At 36.8% G+C, this 15,729-nt stretch overlaps 1 protein-coding gene across 6 annotated transcripts in view; it reads right to left on the bottom strand.

Annotated features, from left to right (window-relative positions):
• Positions 1-15,729, bottom strand: part of ELMOD1 (ELMO domain containing 1) — a 71,604-nt gene that overhangs the window by 39,765 nt on the left and 16,110 nt on the right. For all 6 annotated transcript variants that reach the window (XM_019623956.1, XM_019623954.1, XM_019623958.1 and 3 more), the window contains exon 2: positions 3,334-3,435. Coding sequence is in view for 5 of the 6 variants with exons in the window: in XM_019623954.1 (XP_019479499.1) it covers positions 3,334-3,350 (17 nt within the window). In the remaining variant the exon portion in view is untranslated. The remainder of the gene's footprint in view (positions 1-3,333; positions 3,436-15,729) is intronic.

Genomic DNA, 15,729 nt, shown 5'->3' with positions numbered 1-15,729 from the left:
GCTTTGAAGTCAGCAAGACCTGCACTCAAATATCTATGTGCCTGTGGGTGAGTTACTTAACTTTGCTAAACTTTCTTGCCCTACACTGTAAAGTGGGATATTAATTCCTACTTCATTACTATTATTAATAGAAAATAATAATAAAAAACGTGGTATAGTACAATTGTTAGCAATAAATGCTTACTAAGTGAGTCAGTGGACCAAGTGCGAATGACTTATAAAACCCAATGTACAGATATGTTTGCTTATTGGAAACCTTCATTTACCTAATTATAGTAATAAAATACTTTTTTCCTCTCAATTGCTGCATAGCCAGAACCTGGGTACAAGTCTGCTGTATTGTTCAAAGTGTCTCTCACAGAGGTTTGAATTTGGCAGATGGCTTTCTTCCCTGTCTTCCGCCTCAGGAAAAAAAAATGTGCAGTGAGATCCATGGCCAAGAAACTGAGATCCTGAGGTGGGGATAGTTGCAAGCAATTGTTTACATGGGGTGACTTAAAAGACTCTCTGTACTAGAAATTTTCAAAATTAATAATGTCTGATGACTTTAAAAGATTAATCTCAACAAGTAAATCCTAGCAAGGAAAAATATCTTCAGTACAAGTCTTAGGCCCTCTCTATTATATACATCAATTGAATTAAAATTAATACAATATATTATACAAACTAAACCTTAAGCTTCAGTTTTATTTGGGGCTCAAAAAATGCTCCATCTTTTTCTGATCACACATAGACACACTTCTCTATTTAAACCCTTGCTTTCTTTTAATGCAGACCATGGCTAAAGTCACACTGGGTGACCATGGTGTACTTACCCAATATCCCACATCTACTCTCATTGTAAAATACACCCTTCATCTGGGTGTCCTAATTCTGTAGCATTTATGTCTAATGTGCCATGCAATTTTTAAAAAACAAACATCAAGTATTTTCTCCACTCCTTTATACTCTGAGCAGTTACACCATTAATACATTTGATGGTAGCAGTAAGCTGGAGAGAGCAGAGTGTGGATTCTGTGTATTTTAAATGTGGATTAAAATGCATTCTTTTCCGCAACCTTGCTTCTTTAAAATTAACCTCATTTCTTCTGGGGCTGTATAAGAAGCATTTCATTCTAGAGCAACTCAGTTGACAGATTAATCACTCTGTGGGCTTTTAAATAATGCTGAATTTTTCTCAGTGAAAGTCAACTCCTTATTCTACATAATCTATTTGCTGAGCTCAGGAATTAACACCTGATTTTTCAGGCTATGTTTATAAAGGCTTTTCTTTGGTTCAAATAAAATGATTGCCAAAATAGTCCAACATCTGTGGGAATGGACTACAGGGAATAAAAGGCAATCTAAATGATCTGATAGAGCTTGTAATGCAGGATTATTACTCCTTGCCCTCATAGCCTTCCAAATCCCACAGACATTAACACATAATAAATACACATTCATTATAATTTAATAAAAAGCATTAGAAACAAAAATTAAAGCCAAAAGCAATAATCAACTAAGGAGGGGAAATGGTCAAGTTTCCTTTTATTATCAAAACCAATGGTCAATGAAAATCCTCAAATTTCTTTCTTGATGTATAAACTATTATCCTAGCCTCAGTTTCACATACATAATTGATGTCAACTAATATTCATAAAATCTATATGCCAAGTTGAAAGAGAAAAGTTTGTATCAGGACACATAGCTGAAAGGGATGTGCTGGTTCCATTATCCTTGGGACTAGTCTGTGCGAAATTACAGTGGTAGATTTCCACCATACCAGTTCTAAGTCATCAAATATAAATTAATTTTAAAATATTATAATCTCTAGTGAACACAGTATTGTACCTTTTCAATTTAGAAAAGAAACAAAACCTAACAGGAACAAATGCTACTGTTTCTCCTAAAATGGCTGGTTTTGAGGCTGCTCCAGTTTTTCTAAAACAAGTCAGACACTGAAGAAGAAATCCAGTAGCACAAGCTCAGCATAGACTTGACCACTAGCATTTCCCCTTTCACAAAAGGAGCTCCTGACTTCTAAGCTTCATCTAAAACTATAGCTTTTTGTTATATGGTTCTACAGCTAAAAGATACCACGTTTATATTCAGGAGGGATTCATAAAAACCAATTTTTCATGAAGGTGTAAACAGATGGGCTTGTTACCATGGCAACCAAAACATATCGGCTCAAATACTCTGCTGGCAAATGCCCTACTGATTTTTCAAATACTATCCTTTTACTCAGCTGAGATAAACAGGGTGAGGAGTATGCCTGTAAATGCCAATGCCTGTAAACAGTTTAATAGTGACCTCCTGGGAGGTAAGATCCAATAAACATCAGTAGCTGCACCAAACATTGTGAATCCCACACAAACTGAGCCTGGTGCTCCAGAAACAACCGTGCAATCAAAACCAGTGGGAAAAAAGAAAATCTTTAATTGCAGCCACTGAAAGAATTAAATAATTTACATAAACAAATAAGCTCAATAATCATGTGCTAGAGAAAAGAAGCCAGAGCAAGGGCCAAATGTGTAGAGGTAGGCCACTATCTTGAGGGAAAGAAACTCAATATTCTGGAAAATATGTTTTATTTTCTAACTTTCAGAGCCAGACTAACTTTATTTTTTCATATTTTAATATGATGGATGTAAAATTTCTTTGAGAATTTTATTAATAGAATTGTGAATGGCAGTCAGTTATCTTGAAAATAATTATAGTTATAGGTCCAGCCAAAGGAACCTTTCAAAACAAAACAAGATCATCCCAAAACTTACCAACATATATGGTACTCTGTACAGCACAGTCTCGGGGAATTAACAATTAATGCAGGTTTCAGGGACATCACTGAGGCAGGAAGAGCAGAAGCTTGGAATATATATTTTTACCAAAAAGGAACATTTGAAAATACCTGTATGGATTGGCCAGCCAACTAAAATCTAAATAAGGGATATTTAAAGTTACTTAATTCAGGAATATGATTCTACACAAATTATATTGATTTCTTGACTACTAATCCTCAAACCTCAACTCTAAGGCCAGCAGCATACCATTCTTTAGAGACACGTGGCATCAAGTAGTCCAAAGTACTCTCTCTGTCCTATGCTTTTGTGCCCATGCCCTCGTGTAATCTCGTAATCAACCACTTATAAGTGCCCTCCTTCAGCATCGATAGGCACATAGAGTTAACATAGGAACCCCGTGACCAGATTATTCTTAGCAAAATACAATGCTATTTTAGGCAATCCTAAGAGACCTGGCTACAGGATCACAAATGGTGAACAGAAATATCCTAACTGGCAAGGAAATTTCTCCACGTTAGCAAGTTCATCCAGGGAACCATAAACAACATACCTTAGGAAGTGCTTCATTGTGCCTGTTTTGATTATCCAGGTGTTATCCAAACTGTCTTCAAGTAATTGCTTTCAAATCTGTCTTTGTCAAAGCAAGTGTAAGCTGTGGGAAGAAATTAGATATATTTACTATCAGGGGGCTGGAAAGCCCAAACTCCCAATTTCTGCTTACCTTAGTAAGCAGACAATATGTTATATGGCACCCAGAACATTATCAACCAAACTGCCCACACAGCAATGCAATTCAATGGATATATATTACAGCTAAAGCCTTTCATTTTGTAGTTATACAAGTAGCCTTTCATTTTAAGTCACTTGCTGGACAAATTATTAGCTTCATAAGCAATCTTCCTAATAATAAGCTTTTTTCTCTATTTTGGGCATTATTCCTACATCTAGATGAACAATATTTGTAAGAAAATTAAAAATGAAGAACCATAAAATTAACTATCCTGATTCCCAGGTATCTGATGGTCTTAAACCTGGCAGCCCCAACCTTCCAAAAAAAACCTCAAAAAACACTAGAAGCAGCTGGTAACATCTTTAAGATGAAAAAAAAAAATAGCTGTTAAAGAATCAAGTACTCCAAACAAATGAATGACATGCCCTTGGCCCCACTTTTTTTTGTTGCTGTTACTGTGAACAGAAAAGTGAGATTTTTATGTTTGTCTAGCACTTTTCAGTTTACAATTTGCTTTTACGAAGTCTATAATACCAGGTTATTGGTCTTCTTCCTTCTGATGAGGAGGACACCATAAGCTGCCTACAAAGCTGGGTGGGATGAAACAGACTAGAGAAGAGAGAGGCTGGCAATAACAGAGAGAAGTTACCTCAGGAGAGAAGAGACAAATGGAACACCAGCAGCAATGGCAACACAAGGAACTGACTGTATGGACAAATAGCTGAGGGCAGAGACACAACTACCAACTAGAATGGCCCAGAAATATGGGCAACTCAGCCCAAATAAAAGCCAGTCTTTTCTTTAACACATATTTATTTCTGTAAATATTCCATGAATGCTTGAAAAAAAGGGTCTACATATCAGTTTAAGATTGTGGTTGCTTCTGGGAAGAGAGAGAGGGGTTTAGGATTAGGGAAGAGGAAAAATGGCTTTCAACTTCATGTTTTATTTCTTAAAATATATCTGAAGCAAAATAAAGGGAAAATCATTTGTTCTTTTTCAGTGGTGGGAGTATACCAGGGATACCAAAAAATTTATACACATTTTAATAGACGTTATCTATGCTCAAGCAGTAGTTCGCCATAGTCAGAAGTGTCTGGATGCTGATGGTAACTACTTTGAGCACCTCTTGTAATTGCAGAAGTCAAATGTGTATATTCATCTTTTGTTATCAATATATATTGAGTATTACAATTAATACAGTTTTTTATTTTCTTAAAATGTGTATACATTTTTTTGGGCACTCTCTGTATATTACTCTTTATACATTTGTAGCTTTTAAAAATGAATCCAAATTTTAACTGAAAAGTGTTAGTGTCCATCCAGAGCCCAGGTAATGGTTTCTGAAACATTCACACATATAAGGAGAAATGGCTGATTCTAGGGCTGGGGCAGGGAATATGTAAGGTGAGCCTGGAGCATCTTGTGGTGCTAGAAAGTAAGGGAGGGTTCAAAAGACAAACAGGGAAAGACATGTCAAATAAACACAGGAGCCAGCTGAAAGGGCCCCTAATGGCCAAAGCTGGAACAGTTTGAGTTACAAAATAAAGTAGTATTGGATTATAACTCAAAGTATAAAATAAGTATCCATGACTCCAAATTGATAAAAATGACTGAATAAATAAATGGGGAAGAATATATTAATCTCCTGTACAAAAGAATTCCAAATAATTTATGTAGCTACTCTGCCCTCAACGAGGTGGAGCATAATTCTTAATCCCTTCAATGGAGTGTGGACATAGTGACTTCCTGAGTACAGTATGGATGGCAGGGTGGGGGCGGGGCAAATGAGTAACTTTACAGTAGAGAAACCTGACAAACACTGTCTCAACTAGGTGAACAAGGTTAATATCACAGTGATAAGTCATAGTGATAGTGTGCTGTGATGAAAATGTCACTTTACCTTTGTGGTTTTCCCCCTCCAAACCCATTACCCCAATCTAATCACCACAAAAACATCAGAAAAACTCTATATCCCCCTATTGAGGGATATGCCACAAAATTCCTAACCAGTACTCCTCAAAATTCTCAAGATAATAAAAAACAAGGAAAGTATGAGAAACTGTCACAGCCAAGAGGTGCCCGGGAAGATATGACTACTAAATGTAATGTGATATCCTGGATGGGATCCTGGCACAGAAAGAGGACATTAGGCAAAAACTAAGTCAGTCTGAACAAGTATAAATTTTAGTTAATTAGATATCAATATTGGTCCATTAGTTGTGACAAACGTATCATATTGACATAAGATGTTCACAATAGGGGAAATTGGGCAACAATAAAGGAACACTCTGTACTATGTTTGTAACTTTTCTGTAAATCTAAAACTATTCGAAAATTAAAATTTCATTACAATATGTTAAAGCCTACCATGCTCAAGAGACAAAGTTAGGCATTAGGGATACAAGGTGAATAAGAGGTACATGGGTTCCATCCTTCAGACCCAACAGTCTTGAGGGAGGAGAGGAGAGAAGATGACACAGAGAAACAAATGGGTACTTAAGCACAGTTATACAAGTGGGAATGGGTGCTGTGACAGTGAGTATGAAAGATGCTTATCTTAGATGTAGGGCTCAGGGAGTTCTCCAGATAGCATGTGCGAAGTCCTAGCAAGAGGATACACAATGTGTGGAGGGAAAAATGCTGAACATGACCTAGGGACCTGGTGCTTGGTAAGAGGGACCGGTAATAGCAGGGATGGCAAGATGTGGAAAAGTAAAAAAGGGTCAGATCATCGAAGGCTTTGTAATATTAAAGAAGTTTGAACTTTATCTCATGAACAATGAGGAACCATTGAAAGTTTTCAAATTGAGATGTGACATGATCTGATTTATAGTTTTAAAAATACACTCTGATTTTAGTATGGAGAATAAATTCGATTGTGGTAAAATTATAGGGAGGGACACCATTGAGAAGGTTGTTACAATAACCCAGGCAAAGATAACATTGGCAGGATAAGGTAATGGGTACAGACAGAGTGTGATGGATTTCAGAGCTATTTGAATGGTAAAACCTATAGGACTTTTGTTAATTGATTGATAGGGGGGGTTAGTGAAGGAAAAGGAGATGTTGTAATTATGCCCATGTTTATGGCTGGCAAGTGGGTAGACAGTAGCCTCTTCTACTAAGATACAGAATTCTAGAGATGCAGATTTCGGGATCTGGGTGTATTTGGGGGGCTTGAGGGCATTTTGAGTTTGCAGGATGAAGTGGTAATTTGAATTACATGAATCCAAAGGTCAGGAGCGAAATCCCAGTTGGAGACAAAGATCTGGGTTTCATTAGCATATAGATAGTAGTTAAGACCATAGCCCAGAAGAAACCACTAAATAAGTAATATACAACATTTGTTGTTCATAACAATAGTTCTTTGTCATTAGGATAACATTAAATTAGAATTGTCATACCACTAAGGCAATAAAGAATGGAATATATTTCAGCAAAGGTTTTATCAAAATTAAAAACAAATTCTCCTTAAGTGGTTTAATTGCAGTTGGCTAGAAAGCTGGTTTACCTAAAAAAAAACCAAAAAACACCCAAAAACTTATTTCATAATTATGTACATAATTATGTAGGATAAATGAAGTAATATACTACTTCAGCTTCCTGTCGTCTACATAGGAGTTCTTGAGCCTACCCATTCAAAAAGGCCTCTTGAATGTTTACCTGCCCAGCACTGTGCTGGGTAATGTGACATAGTTTAATATTGTAAGGGAGCCTTGCTATTCAAGGGAACATTGGGCAAATATGGCAGAGAGTGTGCATGGTGGTTAAGAGTACAAGCTTTGGAGACAGAGTTCATATAAGGGATCTACCACTAGTCAAGAAGTGGCTTCACACAAGCAGCTTAAGCTCTCCAGAGTTCCATTTATATGGAGAGTACTGTAATTATAACCACCTTGTAGGGTGGTTTGAAAGAAAGACTAAATGAAAGCATGTAAAGTGCTTAGCACAGTTACAGGTATGTAATGTGCATTCAATGAATATATCCTCCTCTAAAGTAAAAGATCATTTGGGTAAATGAAGAATCACTTAGGAGACTGCTAAAATAAATTCAGGCAAGTTGTGACTTGAACTGGAACAATGATTGTGGTGGAGAGAAGTGAACAGAGTTGGAAATGTTTGGAGAGTAGTATCAATTGGACATACTGATTGAATGGGAAAAGTGAAGGGAAGGAAAATAACAATTAGTTCTAATTATCTGTTCCCCCCTCCAACAGGAAACAAAGACAACGATTAGTTCTAATTAGCTAACCCGCAAAGAGGAAACACCAAAAATGGCTTTGGGTGGTAGAAGAAAGCCTGTGCAAATACTGTTTAACTCATTGCTCACTGCGTATTCATTAGATAACTTCTCTACATGTTTTCTATATAAAAACAAAAAGAATTAATACTTTTTATTTTTTACATCTAGCTTTGTTTTAAAGGAGGCACACTTGTCCTATTTACTGCTAACTAGACAATCTACGACAAAGACAGGAACTTGAAACAAATCATAGTTGGTGTGCAATGTATGATACTCTGAACCATTATTGATGAGAAATGTCCTTTGAGTTGTTTTCCCATGAGTCGTGCTGAGTTAATTTACTCTTTTGTGTTGGGCCTCCTTTGTAGTCAAAGCAACATTTCTCAAGTGGCTGGACAGGGCCTGTGGTAGGGGAAAATCTGAATTTGCTTCTTGTTCGCACAATGCTCTAACAAAATGGTGGCCCTGATAGACCGTTCAAGTATTTTTCAGTCTGTTGAATTTAACTCGATTTAATGTAAGTTACTTGTCTTGTTTATTTATACCTATCTCACTCATTGAAAAATATATACAAACTTTTTGTTTAATTCAGATTTATTGAGGTATTTTTTATATAAAGTTTATGTTGTTTTTTTTGTCAGACATTAACTTTAACGCTACCTATTTCGCAGCATGCAAGCAGAGCATGCAAACTGCTCTGTGCACTGTCAGTTTCCTGATAACAGCCTCTCTAAAAGGGGTGGTAACCAGTGTGGACATCAGAATTACCTACTGTATGTTGAATCTCTCCTATTGTTCTAAAATGATCTGTTTCATGTCCTTTTCTCCTCTGAACTACATGATCCTTTAGGGCACCAGGGAAGCCCGAGGGCCTGATGCAGTGCCTGGCACATTGAAAGCTCAGTTCAGATTTGTTGAAATGAACTCTGCACATGTTTAGAGAAATGCACTTCTGTAATAGCACACTCAATAACAGCACTAACAAAACAAACTAAAAATCTCCCTGCTGGAAGAAAGAAAAGCATGCAGATGTATTTTTTAATGTAAATAAGAAATATGTTCATAATCCTGGGTTTCCTGAGCCGTTCAGTTTATCTGCACTAATTTCTTTCCACGTGTACAGAAGACTGCTCTGGCCTATTCCAAAGGGAAGGATCAAATGATTGTGCTTGATGGATCAAACACCTCCACAGATCAATTGGCACTTCAGTGTTGAGTATGGAGTTATGTGTCCCTGGTACTTTTTTTTTTTCCCAGCTGGGAGGAAAGCGGCAGTAGGGAGGGGTCTGCTACTTCTGAAAACTCGTCCTCTCTCCTGGCATCAAGGAACTAGCTCTGCCTCCTTTGAACTAGAAGCCCTCTGCAGCTCTTTGTAAAGTACTGCAGGGTGACCCTACCTCTTAGAAGCTGATCTATCTGTTGAGTACCCCCAGGAATGAATTAGAGACCCTACTAGAGGGGACAGAACTCTTTTCTTTAAAATCTCAATCCCTATGTAAAATGAAAAAAGCTACTTTCTATGTAGCCCTTCATATTCTAACTGACTACACCCCCTGTAACAACCAAAATGCTTGTGGACTCATAATGTTTATGCATAAATAAAACATAACCCATGAAGTAAATACTCTTATAATTTGCCTAATTTCAGATTATCCCACTTTTTTTAAATGTTGTATAGAACACATTTTTAAAAAATAATCTTTTAGTACACACTGACTTGACATATCAGTTAAAAGTACAATTGAGAAAGCTTTTTAGTTTTCAATTACAGATACCATACAATATTACATTTGTTTTAGTTGTGCAGCATAGTGGTTAGACATTTATATAATTTAAGAAGTGAACCCTCTGGTTAGTCTGGTACCCACCTGACACCATACAGAGTTATTAGGATATTATTCACTATATTCCCTGTGATGTTCTTTGTATCCCCATGACTATTTTGTAATTATCAATTTGTACTTCTTAATCCCTTCACCTACATCAAACTAAAAATTTTATGCACAGCAAAGGAAACCATCAACAAAACAAAAAGACAACCTACTGAGTGGAAGAAGATATTTGTCAATGATACATCTGATAAGGGCTTAATATCCAAATTTTATAAAGAACTCATACAACTCAACACCAAAAAAACAAACAATCCAACTAAAAAATGGAGAGAGGACCTGAGCAGACATTTCTCCAAAAACATACAGATGGCCAACAGACATATGTAAAGATGCTCAACATCACTAATCATAAGGAAAATGCAAATTACGGCCCATTTAAAAATAAATTTTAATTTAAAAAATGTAGGCTCAGCTTAAGGTCTTGTTAGTAACAGCTAATATTTACAAAGTGTTTGTCATGTGCCAGGCAATATTCTATGGGCATTATTTATAATACACTTTTAACAGTCTTCCTATGAAGTAATAAAAATTATCTCCATTTTATCTGTTTATTTATTTATTTATTCATTTATTTTTTTATGATATACACATCTTCATCTTTAATAGATATTGGCAAATTATTCTCCAAAGTGAGGGTTTTAGTTTACATTCCAATTGGCAGTATACAAATTCCTATTACTACACTTCTATACACTTAATATTGTTGACACTTATGCATGCATGTGCTTGTGTGTTCACCGATTTCATGAGAATGATATGGTAGTACGTTAATTTGTATTCCCATTGCTAATGAGGTTGAGCATCTTCTCATATGGATAGAGGACATTCTGATTTTCTGTTCTATGAATTGCCCCCTTTTTTTCTTTTTTCTTTCTCTTTATTTATCTTTATTAAATTTATTAGGGTGACACTGGTTAGTAAAATTATATGTTTTTTTTCTATAATACATCATCTCTATATTGCATTGTGTTCATCACCTAGAGTCAGTTTTAATTCTATCACCATATATTTGACCCCCTTTTCCTTCTTCTACCACACCCCCACTCCCCCCGCCAACCCTCTGGTAACCACTAAACTGTTGTCTGTATCTATGAGGTTTTGTTTGTTTGTTTGTTTGTTTGTTGCTTTCAGTTTTATATGCCACATTGAAATGAAAGCATATGGTTCTCAACTTTTTCTGTCTGACTTATTTCGCTTAGCATGATAATCTCAAGATCCATCCATGTTGTCACAAATGGCAGTATTTCATCTTTTCTTATGGCTGAATTATCTCCATTTTATAGTTGAGAAAACTGAGGCATAGAGAGGTTAAACAAGCTTTCAAAGTCACACAGTTAGTATGTGGCAGAGCTGGGATTCAAACCCTTGAAGCTTGTCTTCTGAGGCAGTGTTATTATTTGCTCTCCTGTGCTGCCTCTAAAAACCACAGAGGTAGAATTCTGAATTGACATAGAATGAAGAGAATGAATAGTGTATTCAATTCAAACTAAACTGCAGAACTGGGAATAATCAGGGTTCAGATATATACCTGTACATCAGAATTTAGCAGTATTCTTCTGGGAGCTGGCTGTAGGACTCTTGAATAACAAGGGTTACTATATCACTGAAAATTAACCTCTTTCCTTTCCCCAAGAAAATGTATTATAGATCTGAAATTTTCAAAACAAGAACATTTTATGAGAAGAAGTTATTTATATATCAGAGCCCAAAAGTGTGGGTTTTATATATTCTTATTGAGGCCATATTTCCAAGGAGATATGACTCCTTGGCCGTGTATTTCTGAAATAACTAGTAGTAAAAATATTACACCACCTCCAGTGTAAATCTAGCGTTCCCTTGAGTTTAGAAACTCCAATGAAATTCAAGGTCCTGGTCCACACTGCTAATTGTGTGGTGATTTCATTCTCCCCAAATTACTGAGTCATTGGTCAGTGTGATAGGGTCTTCAAATCAGCATTTTCCCTTGTTTTTCTTTCAGTGTACCTCTATATGTTTTAGTTTTCATAATACATTATACCTTTTCCTTTGTAGATAAAAATATTTGCTCACTTTTTTTTCCTCTCTAAACATAAAATATATCTAATGGCTGGTAAAATATTCCAAATCTACCTTGGAGACATATACTAACTTGAATGAGTTTTCTTGACTCCATTGAAAAGGAAAATAAGTTCCATTTTCCTTTAGATTTCCCTAGTTACTTCTTGTTGCTATTGTTTCCTTTTTATGCTACAACAAGGAGAAAAAAAATCAATCAAATGGTCAATTTCAAAATACAACTTACTGTAATTAATGATAATCATTAGATGAAAACATGTTTCACTCCCCCACCCCTGAATCTAGATTTAAAAGAGAAAGTTTGGATAACATTTTTTAGCAGTAGTGGAAAAAAAGTTTCATTTAGCAGTTGGGGGAGGTGGACACACATACAACTTTACTCTGCAGATGATAAATTCAAGATCAGCAACATCGAAATTATTTGTCATTGATTAATCTCCTCAATATGGACTATTCTCATTTCATGCGAAGGAAGACATTGTTGAACTATAAGATCCATAAATAATAATTTTTATAGTTTTCTCACTGAAAAATAAGATTGATCCAAAGCTGCTTTGGGTATCAGAAGAAAACCTGTGGCTAATTTGGTTCAATTCCATTGATCCTGTGTCTTTATTATAATGTCACAATAAATATTTCCTAAAAAGTAATTGAGGGGCTGACCGAGTGGCTCAGCTGGTTAAGAGCTCACTTGGGAACGCCAGCTCTGAGCAGCAGGGCCCTGGTTCGGATCCCACATTGAGGGCCAGTGACGCTCGCCCTCTACAGCTAAGATGATGAACAACAGCTCGACCTGGAGCTGGGCTGCCGTGAGTCTCTGGCGACAGCGTAGGCTGCAGCGGGGCTGCAGTAGGCTGCCGTGAGCTACGTGAGTGGCTGGCAGCCGGTGTGAGCTGCCAAGAGCCGCTATGAGCAGCCAACCAAAGACCAGTGACCGATTGCCTCACCGAAGAAGAGCACAATGATCATACCAACATGGGCCAGATCATACCACATAGACTGAAGAACAAAAACAGAAATTCGTCTACCTGTCTGTTCCCCTTCCCCGATTCCCCAATGCTGTTCTCCTCCCCACAATTCCCCAATAAAATCTTTAAAAAAAAAAAAAGTAATTGAGAAAATTTCCTGATGACAATAATAAACTCCAAGTAAATTATCTTAACCTATGTGGAAATTTCAGTTTCCCTCTTGAATGGTCTCACAGTATTTACTTGTGCCCTGCTAGATAATCCCTCAATCAGTTAATCAGGTAGCGATTTGGGACTCTACATAAACAGATATAACCTTCACTTTATCCCCTCTTTCTTCAGCGATAGCTATATGTAGGTAGGGTGGAGACAGTAAAATGGAGGAGAAAAGCAACTATTTTGATAAAGGCCAAAACTTACAGACAACTGAAGTCAAGGAGGTATAACATGTGATTCATTCAGCTCACAGCTCCCATTAATTCTCTATTATGCTCTGCATGATGCATATCTGTAGGTGGTTTTCAAGAAATTAGAGAAAGTCCTTTAAAACAAGTCTAACCTCTCAGCAGGAAGAGGGTACACCAGGCGAGGGCACAGATGGCTTGTGGGTGAGGAGTGGCTGGTAAACTACCTGGCATATGAGGGGAGGGCTCTGGCCACCAGGCCCTAAAAATAACACAAGGTCAGTCTTCTTAAATCAGATTCAAAATAGGCAAATAAATAGATCTGAATTAGCACATTCAGATAATGGCTAAGTGTGCATCATGCTGCATATTTTGTCAAGTCCTAAGGAACACAGTGTCAGTGCAAGGGAAATCGAGACAGATGAGGGACTTAGTCTTCAAAGGACTTAATACAATCAGATTTACCATATGAAACAGAGAAGGGGATGGGAGGGGAGGGAAGGGAAGGGAAAGAAAAACTTGTAAGGCTTTTCAGGAGCATTGGAAACATGTATAAAATATAATTTTTTACTTCACACGCGTATGCACATGAGGAGAGAGAACCAGCAATGTGAACATTCACCATTCCAGAGAAATGAAAAAATCTTTCAAATAATGCATTTACATTTCACACATGCTATCCAGCATGTCATAGTAGAGGTATAACACTCACGCATAACAATCTCCCTGAGGCCACCTTCCAGAACTTTCCTTTCTTCCTTTCTGGTGATTAGATTGAACAATGCTCTGCAGACACTCACTAAAATGACAATGAGGAAAGGTTTTTTTTCCTTCTGCAGGAATAAAACACTTATCAGGGGTTTGTTTTTATGATTTATAGCAATGGAGGTTCATACCAGCCACAGAATTCAGGGCTGCCTGCAAATGTATTTATGACCTGCTTTAGAGGTACAGTAATTTTCTGACTTTCACTGTGGTTGCAGGCATGTTTGTACTGATTTCATGGAGGGAACAAAAGTGGGGAGAGTAGAATTAGTGAGCTTTGTTTTTAGAAAAGACTAAGGAAATTTCAAAATCTAAATATTAATCCACTTTTCCACGAAAATATTCAATCTAGATTTTCTACATTCTCAATTACAAATTTTATTTTAAAAAGTTAAATTTCTAAATGAAACCATAGTAAAAGAATGGTAAACTTATCTTTGCATAAATATTAAATGGATATCGTTTTACCAATCTAAACTGATGCTTTCTGCAAATTTTTCACTTCCTTATAATCAGAACATGAAGGCATCTATCTAGAAACATTTGACAGGAAAGTCCACATAAATTGGGACACTTCCAGGGGCCTGGAGGCAAATAGGGTGCCCTATTCCTAAGGTAACTGCTGACCCTGAACTTACAGGTAAGATAATAGCATTCATTTATGAAAAGTAGGCCATTTAGTTTGGGCTTCTGTAACAATTCATACTGTAAAATAATTTTTTTTTTGGGCTGAGCCATCCTGCCACCTGTTGGCAGCTCAGATGCTGCCCAGCTCGGGCCAAGACTCGAACCGCTGTTGCTCAGAGCTCAAACTCTTGAGCGAGCTCTTAACCAACTGAGCCACTCGGCCGGCCCTAAAATAAATTTTTAAAAGTTTTAAATTCACTTTAGACCTACGACTTGATACATTTGCTAAGTGAACATTATTTTATTCTTTCCAATGGTATTTCACCAATGCTATTAATAGTAAAATGCACCATTATTTCATGTGCCCTTGAAGAAGAATAAAATGCTGTTAATTAAACTATGATGCATCCCATTTCAGTGATGTAGGGGGAAAAAACATCTTAGAATTAATAAATTATAATAAGACTCAAGCCTAGTTATTTCCAAATTCCAGGCTATGATGTTTCGGCAAAAGAATCCACTGGTTGATGACTGAGCACTGACGGACTGCAGCAAATCACACTAGAAGACTCCTATTCCCTGACTCAAACATTCAGGTCAAACCAGGTTAAGTAATTCCATGATATGTTATAGGTTGATTACATATGAGCAACTCATGTGTTTCTTGGTCTCACTGGAAATCTTCCCAATCACTTAATGCATAGTCTCTGGGCTCTGGCTCCTATCCCCTATCACAATCCCTTCATTATACACACAGCATACACAACTCACACAGATACACATTCTCACAGATACACAGGGTTCAAGACAACTTCCTTCTCACTTTTGCCATGACAGTCAGATATATCTGAATGAATATTTCCATTGGCTGACTGTGTGGACCGAAACTTCCAAAAAGGGAGTTTACAAAAGCAGATGTACATTTTTCTATATATTTTTTTTATTGTTAGTTTCAGGTGTACGGAAAAATGCAATAGTTATCCTTTTCACCCTTTGCACAGAAACAACCCTCCTCCCCCATCTACTGCCCTCCCACACCTGATATCATGCTTATCTATTACAATTCCATTGACTCCATTCCCACACTCTACTCCACGTCCTGTGACTATATGTATATATAATTATAGTTGACATACATTATTATTCAACATCAGCTTCAGATATACAGTGCGCTGGTCAGGCCTCTACACCAACTATGAAGTGGTCTCCCTAACAAGACATGAGTCCATCTGGCCCCTTAAAAAATATTTACAACTTTA

The sequence above is a fragment of the Hipposideros armiger genome, unplaced genomic scaffold, assembly GCF_001890085.2.
Source record: "Hipposideros armiger isolate ML-2016 unplaced genomic scaffold, ASM189008v1 scaffold_570, whole genome shotgun sequence".
Taxonomy (NCBI): domain Eukaryota; kingdom Metazoa; phylum Chordata; class Mammalia; order Chiroptera; family Hipposideridae; genus Hipposideros; species Hipposideros armiger.
This window is presented reverse-complemented; position numbering and strand designations above follow the sequence as displayed.